Source organism: Typopeltis vanoorti, chromosome 22 (genome assembly GCF_054136105.1).
Source record: "Typopeltis vanoorti isolate ZY-2024b chromosome 22, IOZ_Tvanoo_1.0, whole genome shotgun sequence".
In the NCBI taxonomy this organism is placed as follows: Eukaryota; Metazoa; Arthropoda; class Arachnida; order Uropygi; family Thelyphonidae; genus Typopeltis; species Typopeltis vanoorti.
In genome coordinates, this window is record NC_143570.1 from 95,825,711 (window position 1) to 95,849,410 (window position 23,700).

A 23,700-nucleotide genomic window follows, 5' to 3' on the forward strand; every position below is an offset into this window, starting at 1 on the left:
GCTGTGGGTCCTTACCAGGCTTATAAATAGGAACCACATCTGTCAATTTCCAAGCATAGGGAAAGTATTTACATCTGAGCATGGCATTTATTATTGTTGTAAGGTGTACGATGGCCTTTTGGGGCAGCAGTTTAATAACTTTATTAGGAATGCAGCTTGTCAGGTGCTTTTTTATTCTTTAAATTCTGTATGATGTCATAAATTTCGGCTGGAGAAGTAGGTGTGAATTGGCTGGTACAGGTATCACACCACTTTAGCACGTATCTGACATGTCGGTGGATTTTATAAACATGATTAAAGTTCAGGTTGTTATATGAAGGGCTGCACTGCTTTTCCATATTTTTAACTATAGTTTCGGCTTTTTCAGCATCTGAGTGAACAATGCCTAAATCTCATTTGAGAGAAGGCAGAGTTTTATTTTTGTTTTTGATATTTCTTCACAGTTTCCAGATGGTTTGATCACCGAGTAAAAAGGAAACTACTTTATCTTCCCATAATTTGCTTCTGTGGGCTTTCAGTGCTTCTCTCACTTCACCATTCATCCTGTTGAGAATCGTTTTATCTTGGGGAACCCTTGTATTAAGGTATCGCTTTCTTGCCTTACTTTTTCCCCTGATTAAGTTCATAATATCTTCTGGTAGTCGCAGATTCGATTTCTTCCTTGGAGTTAATATGGAGAACAGGGCAAAAGTAGTCTGGGAGCAAATTAGATAATTTTTCGCAAGGTATAAAGGTGTGAAGCGGAGGGGATAGTCCCTTCTGATTGCCTAATTGGAGTAGAATAGGGTTGTGGTCAGAGGTTAATTCGTCTAGTGAATTCAGGTGGTACTGCAATTTGACATTTTGGAGGACAACTATATCCAGGATGTAGGAGGAGCCAATTGGACTGAGATGAGTGAGTTCTAAAGGACCAGCCACAGCTACACAATTGGAGCTTGAGTAGTTAAACAGTAAGCAGCTGCCATTTTTGTTGGTAGATTTACTGTTCCAGGCAAGATATTTTGTATTGACGTCTCCAGGGATAATGATCGGTCCTTTAAATCCGAGGATGGCGTCCAGATCTGAGATCAACAATGTTTTTGATGGAGGGTTGTAAACAGCAAAAAATTTTAGGTTTCCAACTGAGTTTGTGACGATATTATTACCTCTGCTTTCGAGGTTGGTGGTTGCAGGTTTGACTACAGAATGATGTAGTTTTTGATAAGGATGGCTGTACCTCCACCTCTGTACTCAAGTCTATCATTTCTGTAAAACTGATATCCTCCCTAGTTAGTCGATCTCTGGCAAGGGCAAGCGGTTTTTTCTGCTGTAAACTCAAGAAAATCAACCGTAGAACCCACATTATTTCAGACATTAAATACGAGTGTTAGCGTTAGAGACCACAAGATGGCGGCACTTGTTGAGCCTTCTCTCTTCAGTGCGTGCCGCTTAATTGGTGATAGCCTTCGGCCAGTTATCTCTGATTGGGTACCAGTGAAGATTGAACTGCCGACTCAGTCTCCCAAAAAGTTAGATAGGGTTAAAACGGCCTCTCCTACTCCTTATATACGGAAATACAAAGACGTTAGCTGATTTTTTTTTTCTGATTTTGGGATTGTCAGCAGGCCCCAGGCGAGTTTCTTTGATTAGCAACATATCTGGGTTATATCTGTTATTCATCATCATCATCATCATGCGTATCAAGGATTTAGGCCTAGCATGGCCTGTTCCGGCCTTAGAAGTCATCGTTGAATCGTTTAAGAGGACGTCCTGGTTTTCTTTTTGTCTATATATATCTGTTATATCTGTTTTATATCTGTTATATCTTCTTATATCTGTTATTGAATCCGTTAATTCCCAACACTTTGTTTTTGAGACCGTTCACGTTCCAAGCGATAATCCTAAGCGAATCTGGAGTGAGTTTTTTCCTATGCATCAGAGAGTGCAGATAATGTGGATTGAGTTTACTGTAAAAATCTTTTTGTAGTACTTAGTGTTGGATTTGAGTTGCTGAAATCCTGCAGCATATTTGCAAGAGAAGAGGTGATAATAGTTGCTAGATTTGAATGTGGATTGGCCAGGTTTTGATTTTGGACTTTATGTTTGGAGCAGGGCACATCAGCATATGTTCTTATTTGATGTTGAAGATTCATCCCCTTGAGGGGCTCAGTTAACGGCGGGTGAGAACCTGTTGTCATGTTCTCACTCTGGAGGGACTGAGGAGTTTGAATTTCAGGAGCATTTGCTCTAGATGACGAGGTAGGTTGACTGTTTGGGTTGTTCCATCTGTTTTTGGGGGTGATGAATACACCCTCTATAGTTAGCAGGGTGTGGGCCGCACAATTAGCACACTTAGCCGGGGTCGTTTTTAGTTTGGTACAAGTGATTTTGGGGTGAGTCTCGCCACATTTTAAGCATCTGTACTGTGCTTTGCACAACTTCTGGGTATGGCTAAATTTTTGGCATCTATGGCACTGCTCAGAAGAAGGTATTTTTTTTTCAGTGGTTCTGGTTGATTTTAAGTCCACAGATTGACTTTAGATTGTATTTGTCTTTGTAAATATTATGGATCTCTACAAGAACTAGAGACATAGGGGTCTTATTTGATCTAAACATTCTACTGACCTTTATGGGAGATAAGTCCTAAAAGTTGAGGTCAGTGACTATTTCATCTGGGTCAATATCCTCGGAAACTCCTTGGAGCACCACTTTCAGAATTTTTTTCGGAGGTAGATGAAAATGTATGATATTGTATTCCTCTTGCGTCCATTTCTTTTGTAAGATTTATATAGTCAGTCACCATGGCAGGCTGGATTTTTATGCCCTCATCTCCATTTTTGGCTAAGCTATACTTTATTTGCAAGTTTGCCATGGTGGATCTTAGTGCTCAGCTCTGGGTGAAGAATATAAGTTTAGGTAGCCAGGCTATTCATGTTCAAATTTTTTAAGAAGCTTTTTAACGAAATTGAGTGCTAGCCCTTTATCGAGCGAGTCAATGATGATGTCTGGATCTATCACACTTGAAGGCCATTTAAGCTTGAGCTTTTTTTTTTGGATTTTGGTTATAAGGGTAGGAGCCAGCTCTTCATCGAGCAAGTCAATGACGGAGTCTAGGTCTGGCACGCTCATATCGATTTAATTGTGTAAGAACGCAAGTAGAAATCCTGCAGGTCTAAGGCCCTGCCAGCAGAAATTCTGTAGAGAATCCCGCAGCCCAAAGGACTGCCAGCAACACCGAGCGTTGGCTAAACACGCAAAGCAGTAGCAGTTAGTGTGTGTTTGTGTGTGTGGGGAGGCTGTAAGATTCGGTACCCGCCTTGTCTCTTCCCTCCCCCAAGTGTAGATCGCCAGTCGAAATCTCCTACTAGAGGCGGAAGACAACAGGAGAGGGTCTGTGGAAATTGCATCAAAAGCCAAAGTCTTACCTTGTACTCCACTATCAATGAACATTCACAAAAACCAAAACCCAAAATAATACGCCTGTTCTCGTCAAAAGTTCAAAGCAAAATCCCAGACCCAAACTCTTATAGAAGAGCGTTGCATGAGCAGAACATCATAAAGCGAAGCGTCGTAATACAGGTGGTATCTCTCCCAGTTCTGGCTCCTACTGATGCGCTTTAGTGTTGAAACTGTCGCCGCGCAGATATATATGAGAAGCTCTGCTGGGGGATGGGTTTTTGCCAGTCTCCGAGTAGGGCCTCCACTGAGTTAATGGCGCTGCTCGGTGATGGGAGTGAGCCTGCCATTGGGCAGAACTAACGCTGAGGGTTCTTCTCTGTGGCAGGATGGGCCTGTCACTAAGTGGAATCACCGCTGAATAAAATGATCCTTCTGATCGCTCGCACTTGCTGAGTTTAGAGTAATCGGGGGGATTGCTTGCGTTTTTGGAAACCTCTCTTCATATATAGTAAGGCAGTAACTAAATAGTAACTATTTAGTTACATTTAGTAAATGTTTTATGATATGAATGGTTTTTAATAGCTGAATGCACGATTTATTTTTATCCAATAATCAAGTTTTACGTTTCCAAATATTGTATACGTATATGCATTTTTAAAAAAGACGTCGCTCGTTTCGGATCGCTGGACAAGTAGCGATTTACCGTAAAATATAGTACGTGTATGTTCCATCAATGATGTCCGAAACGCAGAAAAGTGAATTTAGAATACTAAATCCTTAAAGAAGTGGAAAGCAATAACATTATAAAAGAAAGATGGACCTTTAAGTTTTCAAGAATGAAAGTGATCGAACTTGCTTCGCTTTATTAGTGTCGTACTATACGACAAAAACAATCTTAAAAAAAAGAAAGAAAAAAGCTTATGTTAATTCATGTTATTATCGTTGAAATTGACTGTATTTCTAGGAATGTAACAGAAATTAATGACATGAAACCTATGCAAAATTACAGTTTGATTAAAATAATTTCCAGGAACCAATTAGATAAAGGCGGGGGGTGGATGGTTTACTGTATGTATGTATGTGTGTGTGTGTGGAAATGAGTATATGATAGAAGAGAATTATGAATAGCATAATGGATAGAGAGGAAAGTGAGCATCAGGTGGGACGTGACTTGATGTTAGGTAGTGTGACTGAAGATGGGAAGGATAGTGTTGACTATGTCAATGAATCTCAAGTGAGAGAAGGAGGCTTGCGGAGGGAGTGGAAGGTATGAAAAATGAGTCCACTCATATTAAGGGAGAGATTAAAAGTCTTGAAAGGCTGACTGATGCAAGATAAACAAAGAAATCTGGGAGAAAATTATGTGAATGAGAGATGGAGAGAAAATGAGCATACAAAAAAGTTGAGAAAGAAAGTATAGCATCAAGGCAAAGAGAGATGAGTGGAACGCAGATGATGAATGAGATAGCTAGGAAGGAGAATGTTGGAGGAGAGAGTGAGGAATGCAGGTGAGCAAAGAATGATTGGATCTGTAAGGGAAGTGATAATATGGAGGCTTAGTGATTTGTGGTGTGCAGAATAGAATGTTATTATTATTATTATTATTTGACACCTCCAGGGAGTCCAAAGATGCATCGAGGGAGAGTGTGCCAACAACATCGAACGATTGGTCCCCTTCCAACTACTAACCATGCCCAAACTTACTTAACTGAGCCATTAGTAGCAGAGGCTCTACCAATCGACCAACCTTTGCCGGCAAAGTCTCCCTTCGTGCATGCGGTGGTGTGCAAATGCCACATCTACTGAGCTAAACAGGTTCCATTTATTGGAGTGCTTGTCTGAAGGGAACAATAGAGATTGTGTATATGGCAAGAAAGTGAGGTAAGAATGTAGACGATAGAGTGATGGTTGGTACAAATGATCTGTGAGGTAGTGTGAATCAGGTGACAAGAGATTTGAGGTTATTGTTATGACCTCTGCAGCAGAAAAGTGGAGAAGGAAGACAATGTGTGTTTTACTTAGATATGATAATGCAGAATTACTGAAGAGAGCAGCAATAATGAATGTTGTAATAGTGAGAACATGTTGAAAAAGAGGTCTGGAATATGCAGATGCTTGAAGTGTATTTGAGAGATGGACATAATTTAAACATGGAAGGGCAAGTAAGAATGTTAGGACAGGAAAACTAGAGTTGTCAGTGTGGATGGCAGCAGATTGTCCTCATATGGGGGAATTAGACACATGGAAGATGGGAGAATGCTTGATATCTTTCAGAGTCAAATTGGGTCTGCAGGGAATAATAAGGTACAGGAATGGCAACATTGATAGTCTCAGCTTGTCCCAAGATTATTGGAATCAGTGAAACCTGGTTAACAGCACATGTTTTCCTGACAGGAACAGAACTAGAAGGGCATAGCATATTTCTGCAGGATAGGAAGGACAAATGGAATGGTGTAGTACTTATGATAAGTGATGAGTTGAGTTCTCTCAGAGTGGAGAATTTAGAAGGAAATAACACTGATAGTTTTGAAGGTGTATAGTGTGAGCTGGAGACAGGCAGGACAAGATATTTAGTGAGATGATGCTATAGGCCAGGGAACAGAGAGTGACGAGCAAGAAATGTTTAGTCAGCTCAGTCTGGCAAGTGCAACTATGGGAGTGATAATTATGGGAGATTTTAACTATAGAAGTGTAAATTGGACAGAGGAAGCATAATGCAGTAATAAAGAAATGGAATTTCTGGAATTCTTGAAGGACAAATGACTCAACAGTATGTAGTAGAGAGAGAGAGAACATGAGGATTAAGAGTTTTGGATTTTGTTCTTGTATCAGGAGATCTGATAGTAACCGAGATGTTATTCTTGTTCCCCATTGGTAAGAGTGGCTATGCAGTATTGACCTGGGAGCTGAATAGACATGCAAAAGCAAGGAGAAATGAATTTATGTGGAATTATAAGGTATGTGACTATAATAATCTTAGGAATCAATTTGGGGCAGTTTCATGGATGGAGGAATTGCAAGGAAGAGATCAGCAGTGCATGGGGGGGGAGGAATCTATCAAAGAAATATTTATCAACAATGGTAGATTGTATTACTCAAGTGAAACACAATTTGGTGTAAAATGGATGATTAATGAAAAACAAGAACTGAAGATGAAAAGACTCAGGCCAGGAAAGTGATTAGTATGAGGTAGACTAAAATGGAATATGAGGAGAGATTAGCGATGCAGTCCAAGGAAAATCCTAAGAAATGCAAACTGATCTATAGTTTGATGCCTACATTCTACCACCACTCTTGTGCAATAGAACTATTTTATCTTCCTTCCACTCACTGAGCACTTTCCCAGAAGCCAGGTCAATGGACATGTTAGTTTCTTAGCACGTTTTCTTAAAACACACAGTGAAATCCCATCCCATTGGAGAAGAAATGATTGTGAACAAATGACCTTGTGAGATGGGAAAGGAGATCTAGTGACCAATGCAGATGATATAGTGGAGCTGTTTAACAATCAATTTATTCAGGCATTTCATCCTGGAAAAGCAGGTTCTTGGAGGGATCGGAAGGGTTGAAGGTTTAGAAGTGCATGAGGAGAATGTGTTTCAAATACGAAGGAGAGTACTTTGGAAGTCAATAATAATGGGATGGGATGGGATTTCACTGTTTAAGAGAATGTGCTAAGGAAGTAACATTTCCATTGACTTGGCTTCTGGGGAAAGTGATCAGTGAGTGGAAGGAAGATAAAATAGTGCCATTGCACAAGGGTGGTGGTAGAATGTAGGCATCAAACAGTAGACTAGTTTGTGATTCATTTGTAGTCATTAATGTTTAATTAGAGATTGTATGCAAAATTGAGTAGATGAGGAATCCTCAAACATGTAATAAGGCTTATGTGTTCGTCGTACACGTTGTTTAATTTTGACGGTATATATCAGAACACAGAATTATAAGTAAATAACTATTTATGATTTATTGCTGATATTTTTCTGGTGTTATAACCAGCATCGGCCGCGCGGTTAGACTAGTGGCCTCGTGCTTTGCAACCATATGCCTGGGGAAGGAGTGTCCTAGGTTCGATTCCCGTCGGAGACGTGAGGAGCTGAAGGATCTTCCTCAGCCATAGCCAAGTTAGCCAGTCTTGGGCGCGGGCAGTAGGGTTTTTTCCGCCAGTTTATCTGGTGTTTTTCTTCCTGCAAGCAGGCAAACCTGCCCCGTGAACACAGGGATACAGCCAAGAATATACCCTGAGGCATAGGAGTGACCATTCTATCCTCGTATTTCGGTTACAGAATCCAAGCATGCTTGGAAGGTTGTAGGCCTTAAAGGCCTGTTAAAGCCATTGGGATAGATAGGATATAACCAGCATCTTCAGAGCACCAAAACACAGTTTGCCACAGTACATGAGACTACAACAAAATGGTGTAACAAAGGGACTAGTTTAACAAAATTGTAGCAACAATACAAAGACTAAAGTCCTAATTAGGCTTCCTTTATCTATAAAAAAAAAAAAAATTGTAACAACAACATAAAGACCAAAGTCCTAAAAAAAAAAAAAAAAACATTGAGAGAACGCAGGTACTAGTTATGTCTTAAGATGACTGTCTCCCAAATCTTAGGCAAATTTATATAGCCATATTTGTTGCGATTCGGAGTATGTTTTAAGGCTTCCATTAGTTTAATGGAACAATCTTCTAAGAACAATCTCTCTGATTTGCAAGAGCTTCTGTGCAGTACTGTTTTTCTTCCAGTTGATCCGGTGTGCAGGGATATCCAAAGCATGGTCTGCTAGGCCTGACTTGCCATAGTGATAGTGCCAGATGTATCTTTTATGTTCACTGATGCAGATGTCCAGAGTTCTTCCTGTTTGACCTTAGTAACTTGATCGCATGATCAGGGTACTTCGTATACTCCTGAATGTGATCAAGGAGAGATGCTGTCCTTGGGTGAACGGATGCAAGTTGCTAATTTGACACACAGTCTGAATACAGTGCATAGTTGATGTTTATTGGGAATTCTAGATATCTTTTCCGATGTGCCTTTAATGTATGGGATGGTGACTGTTTTGTTGTAGTTCTCCTTGGTGGATAGTGGGAGAGGTTTCTTAGGAGCATTTAGTATTTTGTTTATCTTATGGAGATTATAGCCATTGGTCAAGAAGGTGTGGCATAAGTGAGCCAGTTCAGCAGCAAGAGCATTGTCATTGGAACAGATTGATTGGGGGTAGCGTTTTTAAGATACCATACTGTTGAGAAGAGTGATGGTGTGATTGCTTGTGTAAATATCTCCCTGTATGTGTGGGTTTTCTAAAAACAGAATGACAAGGAACCATCTGGAAGAAGTGTGATTAGTGTATCCAGGAAGTGCAGACAGTTATTAGCTTGCAGTTCCATTGTGAAGTGGATTTTTGGATGTTGGCTATTTAAATGCAATAAGAATGTATCCAGTGTGCCTGGCCCGTGTGGCCGAATATCAAGCACATCGTCAACATAGCATAGCCAAAGTGTTGGTTTGAGAGTGGCTGTATTGATAGCTAGTTTTTCCAGGTATTCTATGTAGAAGTTGGCTGGGGGGGGGAGCCCATGGCTGTCCCATCTAATTGTTTGTATACTTTCGCTTTCGAAGTACCCTGCTCATGTGATCAAGCCTACTATGGTCAAACAGGAAGAATGTTGGACATCCGCATCAGTGAACATAAAAGATACGTTCGGCACTATCACTATGGCAAGTTGGGCCTAGCAGACCATGCTTTGGATACTCCTGCACACAGGATCAACTGGAAGAAAACAAAAGTACTGCACAGAAGCCTTTACAAGTCAGAGAGATTGTTCTTAGAAGCAACGGAAGCCTTAAAACATACTCTGAATCTCAACAAATATGGCTGTATAAATTTGCCTAAGATTTGGGAAACAGTCATCTTAAGACATAACTAGTACCTGCTTTCTCTCTGTTTTTTTTTTTTTTTAGGACTTTAGTCTTTGTGTTGTTGCTACAATTTTGTTAAACTAGTCCCTTTGTTACACCATGTTGTTGTTGTAGTCTCGCCTACTGTGACAAACTGTGTTTTTGTGCAGTTCTCTGAAGATGCTGGTTATAACACCAGTGAAATATGAGCAATAAGTCAATAAATAATTATTTACTTATGATTCTGTGTTTTGATATATACTGTCAAAATTAAACAACATGAGTAGATGAGGGTAGTATTATCTGTGAAGTTCAGCATGGGTTTATTAAAGGGTTCTTAGTTCAGTAATTTGCTTGCCTTTTATAATAAAGTGACCAGAGCAGTTGACACAAGGGAGACATATACTGTTTTATATATATATATATATGTGTGTGTGTGTGTGTAGAAAGTTTTTTTACCTTGGGTATAATATATGTTAAAATACCAAGCTATTATATATATATAAACTTGGTTTTAATCCTATTTCCCAAGTAAGCTAACAGACAAGTAAGTCAAGTTTGCAAGTAGTGCAAGTCTATTTTGCAAAAGTATTTGATAGGATGCTACATGATAAGTTGATATTTAAGTTCCAACACATGGGTTAGATCTCAGGTTAATGAATTGGTTTGGAAATTAGTTGTCTGATAGATATCAAAGAATTTTATATGGGAGTGCAGTAATAAGTAAGAGAAAATCACAAGTGGGTTTCACAAGTGGGGCCTTCACTTTTTAACCATTATGTCCATGATATTGTCATTGGGTTTTAGGGAGAAAATTCAATTATTTACAGATTATGTGAAGCTTGGAAGACATATTAGTAATGATGTTTATGTGGCTGTGCAGGACGGTTTAAATAAACTGGAGAGAAGGTCAAATCATGGGGGACATCAGTTGAATGCACCTAAATGTAAGGTTTTTGCAATTTGGGATTCACTGATGGGAAGCCGAATACTCTTGGTGGATCTGTACAAGAGAAAGTGGATGAGGCAAGGGATCATGGGGTGAAAGTAGATAAAAAATTGAAGTTTAGGGCACACATGGCAAAAGTGCTGAAGGTAACCCAGAGAATTGCTGCAGTACTGAGAAGAATCTTGATAAGTACAGATAAAAGAGTGGTGATGACATTTTACAAATACTTGATCAGATCAATCTGGATTATTGGCCCAGATTTGCCACTGGGAATTGAAGAGGATTAGTTACCTTTTAGATGGTTGAGAGATGGATAACTAAATGGGATCAAGATGAATAGACATGCAGGAGTATCAAAGAGAAAGGAATGTATCTGGAATTATAAGGCAGGTGTTATAAATAATCTTAGAAATCAGTTTGGGCTTGGGGAAGTTCCATGGATGAAGGAATTGGAAGGGTGAAAATATCATTACTGCTCGGAAGATGGTGAAGAAATATTTAATAGCAGCAGTGGCAAGTTTTATACCATGAGCGAAGAAGAGAACACCATTTGCTGTAAAGTGGATGACAAACAATATCGAATGAATTGCATATGGAAAAGGGGTTGTGGAAGAGATATAAAGAAATTGGTGGAGAGCAAATGCATGAAGAATATAATACTCAAGCTAGTGTTAAGGAAGCAAAACTGGAATATGAGAAGAGTTTGGTCCTAAGATCCAAGAAAATCTTAAGGAATTGTTTCATTATGTGGCCAGTAGGAAGAGGAATGATTGTGGAAGAATGACATTGTTGGATAAAATGGGAGTAGAGAGTGATTGATGTAAAGGACATAGTGGAGTTATTCAATGAACACTTTATTCGTGTATTTCATCCTGGAGGAGTAGGTTTTAATATTACAGGGATGGGGAAGGTCGGAGGTTTAGATGTTCAAGAAGAGAGAGTGTTTCAAATATATTGTGTACTCTAGATGTCAATAAAGTAACGAGCTGGATGGGATTTCACCATTGATTTTAAGAAAATGTGCTAAAGAACTGACAGCAGCATTGACCTGGTTTTTCAATGAGAGTCGGGCCACGAGAAAGGTTCCCAACGAGCGGAAGGAGGGTAAGATATGCCATTACATGAGGGTGTTAGTAGAATGGAAGTGTCAAACTGTAGACCAGTTTCTAGTTCATCAGTGATGGATAATTTACAGCATTGGGCAGATGATGGCAAGTTTGCTTGTGAGAGTTAGTGTGGATTTGTTAAAGGGTGCTGTTGTTTTAGTAATCTGTTTGCCTTTTATAATAAAGTAACAAGATGATTTGAGGGAAAACATATTCTGCCATTTTTTAAAAATTTTATAAAGACATTTGGCAGGGTGCCACATGATAAGCTAATATTTAAGTTAAAGCACATGGTTTAGATATGAGGTTAATGAATTTGGTCGAGGATTGACTGTCTGATAGATATCAGATAGTTGTGCTTGAGGGAGAGGTATCAAGGAAGCAAGTTGCAAGTGGGGTCCCACAGGACTCAGTACTGAGACCTATATTGTTTAATCTTTATACCAATAATATTGTCAATGGATTGCAGGAGGTTATTCAATTGTTTGCAGATGATGTGAAGCTGGAAATAGTTATTAGTAATAGTGCAGATGTCATAGCCCTGCAAGAGGATTTGAATAAAATTGACAGGTGGGCAAATGAATGGGGGTTCAGTTTAATTCAGCTAAATGTAAAGTCTTGAAATTTGGGATACATTGATGGGAGACTGCATACTTTGTTAGAGGTACTGTACTGTACTGAAGGAAGTGGGAGAGGCAGTGATCTTGGGGGTGATGATTGATAGAAATCTGAAATTTAGGAAACATATTGCATTGGAAGTGAGGTAAGTTTTAAAAGAGGTAAAACGTGAGTAGACATATCGGTACACAATAAATAACGGAAAAAACTCACGTAGAAAGATTATTTATTAGTATAATTTTCGCCTGTGTGTCACAGGCATCCTCAGTACATTAAGCTCAAAATTAAACACTAAGTTATCTTACACCAGCTACTTAAGTGGCAATTTTTGGAATTGTTAGTGTTTAATTTTGAGCTTAATGTACTGAGGATGCCTGTGACACACAGGCGAAAATTATACTAATAAATAATCTTTCTACGTGAGTTTTTTCCGTTATTTATTGTGTACGGAAGTGAGGTAAGCCAGAGGATTTCTGCAATACTGAGAAGGATCCTGCCTAGCTGAGATAATAGAATTCATTCCATCGTATAAAGTTTTGATCAGACCACACTCGGGCTGTTGTGCTCAAATTTGGTCCCCCCTGGTTTGAAAGAGATAAATTAACCTTGGAAAGAGTGGAGAGGCAAATAACAAAAATATCAGGACTGTATAAAGTTAGTTAAGAGGACTGACTGAGGTAATGTGGACTGCAAAGTTTGGTAGATAGAAGAAAGAGAAGGCATATGATTGAGATATTTAAACTGTTTAGAAGTAGTTACAAGGTTGAAACTTGGGTGTTCTTTCATTTTGTTGGACAGTGGAAAGGAGCAAGGACAAGGGGCCATCCCTAGAAGTGGTGAAAGGAAGGTGTGCAAGAGGGTCAGGAGTAGTTTCTTTGCATGGAGGGTATTTGAACCATGAAATGCATTGCCTGATAGGGTGGCAAGTGCATGAATGGTGAATGAGTTCAAGGAGTGGTATGATGAGTTCAAGGAGTAGATAGACTTTGTTTTCTAGGGTGGGCTTCCCATGGTGAGTCTAACTCCATTGAGATCGTGAATCATAATAATAATAATAGTAAACTGAATTTAATAATAAAAGAATATAAGATGTCAATCTCTGAAGAAAAAAACTAAAACTATGGCATTGAAAAGAAAAATGCCCATCTGAACATAGTAATAGACAGTGAAGTAATGGATCAGATCAAAAATTTTAATTATTTGGGCTATAAATTCAGTTACACTGAAGGTTTAGACATTGAGAAAATTAATAAATTCTCCAAAGTAAATGCAGCAATAAACAAAACATTAAGGCCAGGATTAGTTAGAGAAAAAAAAAAAGAAGTGTATAATATTGTATCATACCTGATATTATTATACAACAGTGAAGCATGTACAATAAGAGACGAGAAAACAATCACCCCAGTAGAAATGAAATATATAAGAACAGCAGGTTATACAAGACTAGATAAAAAAGAGAAATGATGAAAGAACTAAACCAAATACCAATAATAGAGACCATAGAAAAATACAGAACCAAATGAAAAGAGCATCCAGAATGAGGGGCACATGATAAATTACCCAGAAGATGAACTACAAACTAACAAAAGGTCATAGAAACAGAGGCAGACCAAGATCAAAACATGCCACCTGGTCTATATTCTTGATAGGAGGAAGAAGAATATAAATTTTGTCATCTGCATAGCTGAGTCTTCAGCAGGGCCCCACATCCTGAAACGGGCCCCCAGGCCAGGATTTTTGGCAAGCCCCCTACCTGTTACTCAGGTTAAGGACAACACATTGCTCTACAGGATTTAGGATCAATTAGTTTAAATGATAACACAAAAGCTTAGTCAAATCATTTTCGATGCACAAAATTGCTAGGTCGTTCTTGGCTATATCTAATATACCTAAGAAATTCCCATTATGAACATCTCCAATCTTTGTGTTCTCTCCTTGAAATGCTAAACCTCTGGATGATAAAAATAACGTTACATCCACAATCCATTGCAGAAGTGCTCTCCACGTATTTGTTTCATATATTGAATTTGTAGTTGTAAGTCTTTATCGATTCCATGTCCTTTCAATGACTGCAAATGGGATTTCCAAGATATTGTTTTCTGTGTTTGGCACTATTTTCATGAAGAGGCAACATACATAAAACTTTTTCCAATGCTTATTTCTAGGCGAAAATCCTTCTTGGGCTAAACTATTTAAGTTTTTGTTATTAGAGTCGCAAAATATACGACACGGTAGACAATAAAGATTTTCTTTTGATACACACAGTGTTAACCATTCTCTTGGAAAATGTTCTCTTGTTCTTTCATCTTTTGTTTTCATATAGAGCAAAAAATCTTGAAATTTCATACTATTAAGATCTCTTGGCAATTCCTTATTAAGTATACTCCTTTTGGAGTGCTTGAAAGCTGATAGTTCGTACTGTCTCTTGCCACATGTTGTTTGAGATTACTCTAAGCCAAATACTAGGGTCATCATATTTTATATCAGATTTTTCAACAGGGCTTGCAACTGAAGCATCAACTGTATCATATTCTTCCATAGTCACTCTTTCTGCAGGTTTTTCACTTGCGGCCTTTTCTTCCATTGCAAGAGGTTCACATGTAACAGTCGCTTGACTTTCGACTGCTTTATGAGTTTCGATTTGACACTGATATTCTGTTTGGACTTCAGTGTCACAAACATTATCACCACCTTCACTATGATCAGTACTGGGAACTATGTCATTTTCATTTTCAGATTTTAAAAATTTGTTTATGAATTGACCTTGTGATGCTTTCGATTCTCTCTCTCTCTCTCGGATTTAAGTTTCCTCTTCTGAGCTCCGGACTTATGTTTGTACTCTGAATCAGGCATTGGGATTTTATTTATTTTAACTAGAATGTCTTTGCTTGCTTGAGAGCAATTTATTTAAATATTTTTAATATTTCAAATTTGTATGATCTGGAAAAAAAAATTAAGTTTGTTTCATTCAAAAAAATCATAACTAAAAAAGCTTTATATTTTCTTTTACTTACTAACTAGCAAAATTTTAATTCAAATAAGAACAAATTCTTCTGAAATAAAGAATTTTGTAGAAAATTTTCAGTTTCTTGAGATCAACTTAGCCAATTAAAACTATCAAATAAAGCTTTCTCTTTTATGAATAAAATAAAATTCTCTCAGCATCCGTAGCATATGCACCAGTAGGGTAGTGTGCTGATAACATCAGGGCAGCGTCGGCATTGAACTGATGGCATGTATAGAAAGCGAGACGGGCGAATAAAAAACGAAAACTAAAGTAAATCCTTTCAAATGGGAAGTTCAGAAGTGTAACCATAAGTCTGAAAAGATGGATAATGGGTTGGAAATGATTGCAAAATCTGGTAGTCCCTCTAAGCACATATTCATTCTTATTTTATAAAGTTTCTTTTTGTCTTTTGTTAGTGTCAGTTAACTGGTCGACCCAACAAGATGGGCTCCCCTTAATTCTGGGCCCCTAAGCTAGAGCCCTGTCAGCCCTACAATGGGGGCCATGGTCTTTCTTCAGTTTCCTTGATGGTAGTCCTTCAGAACAAAAAAATCATCACAAGCATTAACCGGAGTATCTTTTGCTAGGTCAGCATTTTGAATAATAAATAGAGTGTTTGCTCCTGGAAGAAACCTGTGAAAGTGCCACTAACTGTCTTTGCAGAATTACAAAAAAAAAAAAAAAAAAAAAAAAGCAATAGAGAACTTAGTTCTATAAATTTAAAGTATTGATATTTTTTGTATTAACTACAGAGCTAGATTACAGAATTGTTATATATCCAACACTTTCACAATTACTGCTGAAGAAAAATAATGCTAGTTCTTTTTAACATTGTTAACAATTTTAACATTTTTGTATAATTCTTTCATTTCAGGATAAATCGTCCTGTCTTTTGTAGACGCTATCCTGAACACTGTGTGAACGTGTCTATGGAGGAAGAGGTCTTTTGTCAGAATTATCAGGGGCTCTGTATAAATGGTACAATGATAGAAAAACCTTTTAAAGTAAGTTTTGTTCTTACATGTGGAAGTTCTACAAGATGGTGCTGATTATGTTAGTAAATCCCAAGTGAAGGTAGAATACTTGGGGGGGGGGTTGGGCAGAGATGCCGAGAGAAGATATGAAATATAAATTGATTTTTATGAAGGAAGTGATTAGGAGACTTGAAATGCCAACTTATCTGACAACAACAAAAGTAAAAGTCAGATAAAGTTGTGGGAATGAAAGAGTACAGAAAGAGAGAGAATGAGAATAAGTTATGAGTATAGAGGAACAAGTGATAGAGAGAGATAAGATGAGGTCAGATAAGTGAGATAACATAGAATGAGAGTGAGTGATGTAGGTGAACAAGGAATGAATGAATCTCTGAGAGGAGTGATGTATGCATAATTTGTAGTGCATATAACATAGAATGTTAGAGGAGTGCTTGCCTGGAGGAATTAATAGAGAGTGTGACTATGGCAATAAAGCAAAGTTGAGCAGGTAGAGGAAATGATACTATGTTTGGGATGGACAATTTGAGAGATAGTATGAAGAGAGTGGTGAGAAAGACCCTCAGGGAATCAAGGACTCATCAAGGAAGACCATGCATCACCCATTCAGCAGACAAACTATTTCACTCAGCCACTGTTTGGTGAGAGAAAAATCTAGCTCATACCCCTTTCTTAACTGAACACAGATTTAACTTCCATGGATGCCTCCATGTTCTCTCTTCACTCTCCATATAATGAAATATTTCATTAGAAATTCCTAGTCTATGAAATAGACTAGGAATTTCTAGAAATTATAGAAATAGAAAATTCCTAGTCTATGAACTTATGAACCTCATTCAGAAGTAGTTATATATCTCTTCCTGTCTACTGTTTTCCAGTAATGCAGTCCACATACTCTCAATTTGTCCTCATAATCTTAACTGTAGTCATACTCTTATCTCTGTAATCTAATCATGCAAGAGATTTGTAAGAAAAGGCTGATGTGGAAAGAATACTGTGTGCATAAGGATGATCTCCACTATGAAAATTATAAACAGCAGACTAGAAGAGTCGCAGCTGTTGTATAGAAAGCTATTAGTAGTTATAGAAAGCAATTAGTATCTCAGATTTTGGAATAGTTGTTAGGGATTGCATTCAGAAATGGTTTGACAGAGAATCTCTACTTGGCAATGAACAATATGGGTTTACAAAGGGAAGGTCATGTTTTATCAACTCGCTCACATTCTGTAATAATGTTACCATTGCGCTAGACAAGGGAAATGGATGTACCATGATCCTTTTGGATTTTGATAAGGCTTTTCAGAAAATACAGCATGGGCAACTGTTGTGTAAATTGGAGAATATGGGATTGCATTATGAAATATTAGCATGGATAAGAGGATGGCTGACTCACGGATATCAAAAAGTGGTAAATGGCAAATGTGAGTCTGCTAAATTTAAGGTAAGCAGTGGTGTACCACAAGGATCAGTCCTTCATCCACTGTTATTCAATCTGTACATTAATGATATTGGGAAGGATTTGACAGGCGACATACAACTAGTTGCTGATGACGCAAGGATACGTATTGTAATCAAAATATGGCTGATATGTAGTATGAATTGAATAGGCTGAAATTGTGGGCATGGTAAAATGGATGTCAGTTCATGTTAGTAAATGTAAATTTACTTGCACTTTGGTATGATTAGATATCCAGTGTTGTATTATATTGGTTTGGGTATGCTAGAAGAAACTGATCAGGCTAGGGATATTGGAGTGTTAGTAGATACTAAGTTGAAGTTCAGGGGCCATGTAGCTAAGATTGCAAATATAACTCCAAAGATAATTGCAATGCTAAGGCAAACTTGGCCCAATGGATTACAAGGCTTTGATAAGATTTAACTTGGACAATTGTGTGCAGGTCGGGTCTCCTGGTTTCCATGGTGATTCTGATACAGTGGAGAAAATGAGTGGTAAAAATGATATCAGGATTGTGGAATACTAATTAATTTTGAAGATAGATAATAGTCTTAGGTATGAACTAGAGGCAATTCCATGGAGGGCAGAATCGGAAGGCCAGGATATCATTAATGCTTGGAAAATTGTGAAAGAATATTTGTGAGCAGCATTAGTAAGCTGTATTCTGCAGATGAAGAAGCAGATACAATTTGGTGTAAAGTGGATGACAAACGATACCAAACAGGAACTGCAGTTGAAGAAGAGATTATGGAAGAGATATAAGGAGAGGGGTGGAGGACAAATACATGAAAAATATATGGCGCAGGCGAGGAGAGTGGCCAGAATGGTGAGGAAGCCAAAACTGGAATATGAGAAGAGATTGGCACTAAGATCACAAGAAAATCCTAAGGAATTTTTTAGCTCTATGGGCAGTAGGCAGAGAAACGATTGTGGAAGAATGACATTGTGGGATAAAAATGGGAATAGAGTGACTGATGCAGAAGACATAGTGGAGTTGTTCAATGAGCACTTTATTGGAGTATTTCATCCTGGAGGAGGTTTTAATACTAGAGGGATAGGGCAGGTTCAGGATTTAGAGGTGCAAGAGGAGAGTGTGTTTCAAATACTGAGTACTCTGGATGTCAGTAAAGCTGTTGGACGGGATGGTATTTCACCACGGGTTTTGAGAGAATGTGCTAAAAAACTGACAGCTCCATTGACCTGGCTTTTCAATAAAAGTCTGGCTGCAGGAAAAGTACCCAGGGAATGGAGGGAAGGTAAGATAGTGCCGCTGCATAAAGGTGGTAGCAGACTGGAAGTGTCTATTATAGGCCTGTTTGTGTGTCATCAATAGTTGTTAAGGTCTTGGAGAAATTAGTGAGGGACTATATACAGCATTGGGCAGATGAGGGTAATGTTATCTGTGAGAGTCATCATGGATTTGTTAAGGGGTGCTCTTGCTTTAGTAATATGATTGCCTTTTGTAATAAAGTGACAAGAGCAGTTGATGAGGGAAAGGCATATACTGCCATTTTTTTGGATTTTGCAAAGGCATTTGACAGGGTGCCACATGATAAGCTGATATTTAAGTTGCAGCACATGGGTTTAAATGTCGGGTTAGTCAAATGGATTCAGGATTGGCTGACTGATAGCTATCAGAGAGTTGTGTATGGTGGGGCAATATCAAGGAAACAGAAGATTACAAGTGGAGTTCCAGAAGGCTCAGTACTGGGACCTGTATTGTTCAACCTTTATATCAATGACATTGCCAGTGGATTGCAAGGGGATATTCAGTTGTTTGCGGATGATGCGAAGCTGGGAAGGATTATTAGTAATAGTGCAGATGTGGTAGCCCTGCAAGAGGATTTGAATAACCTAGATCGATGGCAAATGAATGGGGGGTGTCAGTTTAATGCAGCAAAATGTAAGGTCTTGAGGTTTGGGAAACATTGATGGGATGCTGCATACTCTATGGGAGGAGTTATACTGGAGGAAGTAGGGGAGACAAGAGATCTGAGGTTTATGATTGATAGAAACCTGAAGTTTAGGGGACATATTGCAAAGGTGGTGAGGGTGACTCAGACTGCAATACTGAGAAGGACGCTGACCTGCAGAGATAAAAGAGTTATCATTCTGTTGTATAAGACTCTGATCACACCACACTTAGACTATTGTTCTCAAATTTGGTCCCCAGGATTTGAAGGGGATTGTGGAAAGGGTGCAGAGGTGGATAACAAAGATGGTTTCAGAACTGTACAATATGAGTTATGAGGATTGACTGAGGGAATGTGGACTGCAGAGTTTGGTGCAGTGGGGCCCGTACATAAGCACTGCCCGTACATAAGATGACCCAGATTGGTGGATGGAATTTTGTGAATGGGCATTAAACAAATGGATGAGTGATTTAAACTTCTCTTCTGGGATTTGTTTACTGGTGAAGCTAATTTTCATATTAATGGAGAAGTTAATCAGCAAAGCAATTAACTTCTATGTTATTGGAGTGATTAAAACCCACACTAGACGAGTCTCTCAAAGATGCAAGGTATGAGAAAACTGATGACATGCTCCTGGATATGGGGTAATGAAATTGTCAGATGTTTTTTTTTTTTTTTTTTTTTTTTAACAAAAATGCTGAAATATATTTCAGCATTCAGATTCATCCCTGTTTAATGAGGATGGAGGATTTCTGGCATATTTTTAGTAAGACTGAGCACCACCCCATTATGGTATCTGTGCACTGATGGTTAGATCAGCAGTTTCCCAGTTTTTGGATTGGTCTCTCTGGTCCCATGTGCAGTGCACTTGGAGATCCTTGGACTTCAGCTCACTCAATTTTTACTTGTGGATACTTGAATGCCATGGTGTACCAGGAAACAAAACACCAATCATCTAAAGGAACCCATCCAAAAGGCAATTACACACACACATAATACCTGATGTTTTAACACAAGTTCACCACGAGTGGGAGAGATATGTTCTATGTGTTTTCAGAGGAATGGAAACTGTGTAGAGCGCAAATTTTTTGTGAATAAAGTGACATTTTGTTAAAAAAAGTGTGACCATTTTTACTATATATGGAGACTTTTGAATCACCCTGTTGAATAAACAACAGTAGTACAAGGACTAATCCTGGTTACCTTAAATATGAGAGATTCACACTCCTCTTATACTACTTTCTGATACTTGTCTACCTTCCATTGACTTATCCATGTTGATAGTTTATATTCCAATTCGTTATTCTCCAGTTTATGCAATAGCCCTCCATTTGGTCTCCTATTCAAATGCCTTAGCAAAGTCCAGCAGGGTCATAATGCATCCCTTCACCCAACCTTAACATTGTTATTAAATAATGTTAAGGTTGAGGTTAAATAATGTTCAAACATGATCTCCCTTTAGTAAACTCATGCTGTTCTTTGCAAAGTACAATTTGCATGTCATTCCATTTCTGTATACAAGTTCTTACCAACTTCTTTAAAATTTCACCATTATTCCAGATTGTTAGGTTGGTAGTTGGAGACATCAGTTTTTGCACTGCTCTTGTACATCTCAACTAACATACATTCTTTCTATTCCTGTGGGATCTTTTCCTGATCTGAAACTCAAATTATATACACATGTCAAAGGCCTAGCTAGTTCATCTGAGCATTCCTTTACTGATATCATATCTGTCCTCAATGCCGAATTTTATTCAGTTTATACAATTATAGAACCTTCTCATACATCTCTATCTCTGCATCCTGTGTATTAGTAGCCCTATGTACTATGCTGCATACACCAATTTTATAGATCTTAGCAAAATGCATACTCATTATTTGAACAATCTCATCTGCTTCTGATTCAAGGATATCAGATGTGTTTCTGATACTGGTTAGCATTTACTAAATCATTCTTATACTTTCATTCTTTCTTCTACTTACAGCATAATGATAAAATTGTTTTGGGTTGCCTTTAGCCTGTGTAGTCCATTTCTTTTTGTATTCTGATTTAGCTTTCTGTACAATACTCATAACATTTCTGGCATATCACTTTATATATTATTAATATCATTATTATTATAATTCAAGCCTCCATGGAATGGAATCAAAAGACTCATTCGTGGGAGTGCCATCCTAAAAAACACAAAGTCTATCATACCACTCCTTGAACTCATTAACCGCTTGTGCTCTCCACTCTATCAGGCAATGCATTCCACGGGTCATCCACCCTTCATGCAAAAAAAAACCACCCCTCACCTTCTTGCTCTTTCATAACTTCCAGAGATGGCACCTTGTCCCTTCCTCCCATTCTACTAAGTGAAAGAACTCACTGTCGACCTTGTAGTACCTCTCAACAGTTTAAAAGTGTCAATCATATCACCTCTCCTTCTATCTATCAAACTCTGCAGTCTACATTCCTTCAGCCTCTTCATAACTAACAGTCCTTGTACAGTCCTGATACCAACTTTGTTATCTGCCTCTACACTTTTCCCCTTCAAATCATGGGGACCAAATTTGAGAACAATAGTCCAAGTATGGTCTGATTAGGGCTTTATACAATTGAAAACTCTTTTATCTCTGCAGGTCAGCATCCTTCTCAGTATTGCAGCAATCCTCTGGGTTACCTTCACCACCCTTTGTAATATATTCCCTGAATTTCAGGTTTCTATCAATCATTCCCCCTGCATTAAATCGATACCTCCAATCATTTTCCCATCTGTCCAGTTTATTCAAATCCTCTTGCAGGGCTACCACATCTGCACTATTACTAATAATCCTTCCCAGCTTCACATCATCCATCATCTGCAAACTACCGAATATATTATAACTTCTTTCACTATTATTCTCATGAAATTCTTTTCTCATCATCTTCTTTCTATGGAACTTTTGCTAATATGGTTTCTCATCCATTTCACTCCCATCCTAATTGTTCTTTGAACTCTAGAGACACATTCAGATACAGTATCATTTAAGCATATTTTCAAACCCCCTTCATGCACTGTTGATATTCTTCCCATTCAGTAACTGATGCCTTGGAACTGAACATACTATTCTCATAAGTCTTTCATGCTTTCCAGATTTGTAGTTCAGCATGTAACCTGTCCTAATTGGAACATCCATACTTAGCTACTTCCCTTATTGCCATGGTATGAACATTGTTACCAATGGCAAAACAGTCACATTTCTTAATTGAGAATTATGGAAGAGGAAGGCAGATGTTTAATTACAAGCTTTTAATTGATGAAACAGGACTTTTTTGAGGAGGGGTGGAATGGATTCCTTTGCAAGCCGACATTGCAAAATTAGAAAAATTAATGTTCTCTTCTAAAGATTGAGTGATATAGCACTTTTTGTAGTGATATAGCACTAAACCCTTTGAAGGGTGTATTGATAATATATTGAAGGGTGTTTTGAGTTCAGATGCTGCATACAGTTAAAAATTTAGCCATTATTGATCTGTTGTATGGTGAGAATCTGAAATTACTTAACAGAACACACAAGACAACTCTGCCAGTGTCATGGCTTGAATGGCTGCATTGATCTTTGAAGAGTGGTTTTTCCAATTCTTCAAAGATTGATGCAGATCCATGGAATTATGAATTGAAGTCCTTGTTGATCTGTTGTGCTGAGAATCTGAAAGCTGTTACAAGGTAATATAAAGATAATTCTACCAGTGATTTGAAAACAGAATTAGAGTTTGGATGACCTTATTACATAGTAACTGGAAGTGAAGAAAAAATGTTACTTGAGTTTTTTTTTTTTTTTTTTTTTGAGGGATAACTACCTCAGGCAGTATGTAACAAAGGGCACATGAGGATTAAAGGTTTTGGATTTAATCATTTCATTAGAGGATGTTATTATAAATGAGGTGTCAAATTTCCCCCAGTTGGTGAGAGTGACCATGAAGTGATTACCTGGGTGATTGAAAGTCATGTGAGGACTTCTGACAAAAGAATATATGTGCAGCACAAGATGATATGTGCAGCACAAGATGAAATGTGCAGCACAAGATGAATGAGTGTCAGAATTATTTGCATGAGAACACAAAGAGAAGGCCAGAAAGGAAGGCTTTATAAGCAAAAGTACTGTATAATCAGAAATCAGCTGATCAGACCAGGAAAAATCCCAAAGAGTTATTTTGATATGTGGTAGTTAGAAGAAATGATGTTAATGGATAAAAATGGTAGATTAGTAACTGCTACAGAGGACAAATTCAAAGTATTCAGCGAGTATTCAAAGTATCCAATTGTTCCATTACATAAAGGTGGCTCCAAGACAGAAGTAGCAAATTAAAAAATTAGTATCTCAGGAGTGGTAGTTAAAGAACTGAAAAAGTTGGTA

At 38.1% G+C, this 23,700-nt stretch overlaps 1 protein-coding gene across 2 annotated transcripts in view; it reads left to right on the forward strand.

Moving 5' to 3' along the window:
- The first annotated feature begins 3,688 nt into the window (after nt 1-3,688).
- The window catches only part of LOC150094577 (epithelial sodium channel subunit gamma-like), a 391,842-nt gene continuing 371,830 nt past the window's right edge, over nt 3,689-23,700 (forward strand). The window contains exons 1-2 of one of the 2 annotated variants that reach the window (XM_090412252.1): nt 3,689-3,886; nt 15,831-15,960. In XM_090412252.1, coding sequence (XP_090268378.1) covers nt 15,886-15,960 — 75 coding nt within the window. In that variant the 5' untranslated portion in view covers nt 3,689-3,886; nt 15,831-15,885. The remainder of the gene's footprint in view (nt 3,887-15,830; nt 15,961-23,700) is intronic. The other variant, XM_090412253.1, reaches the window with a different exon arrangement.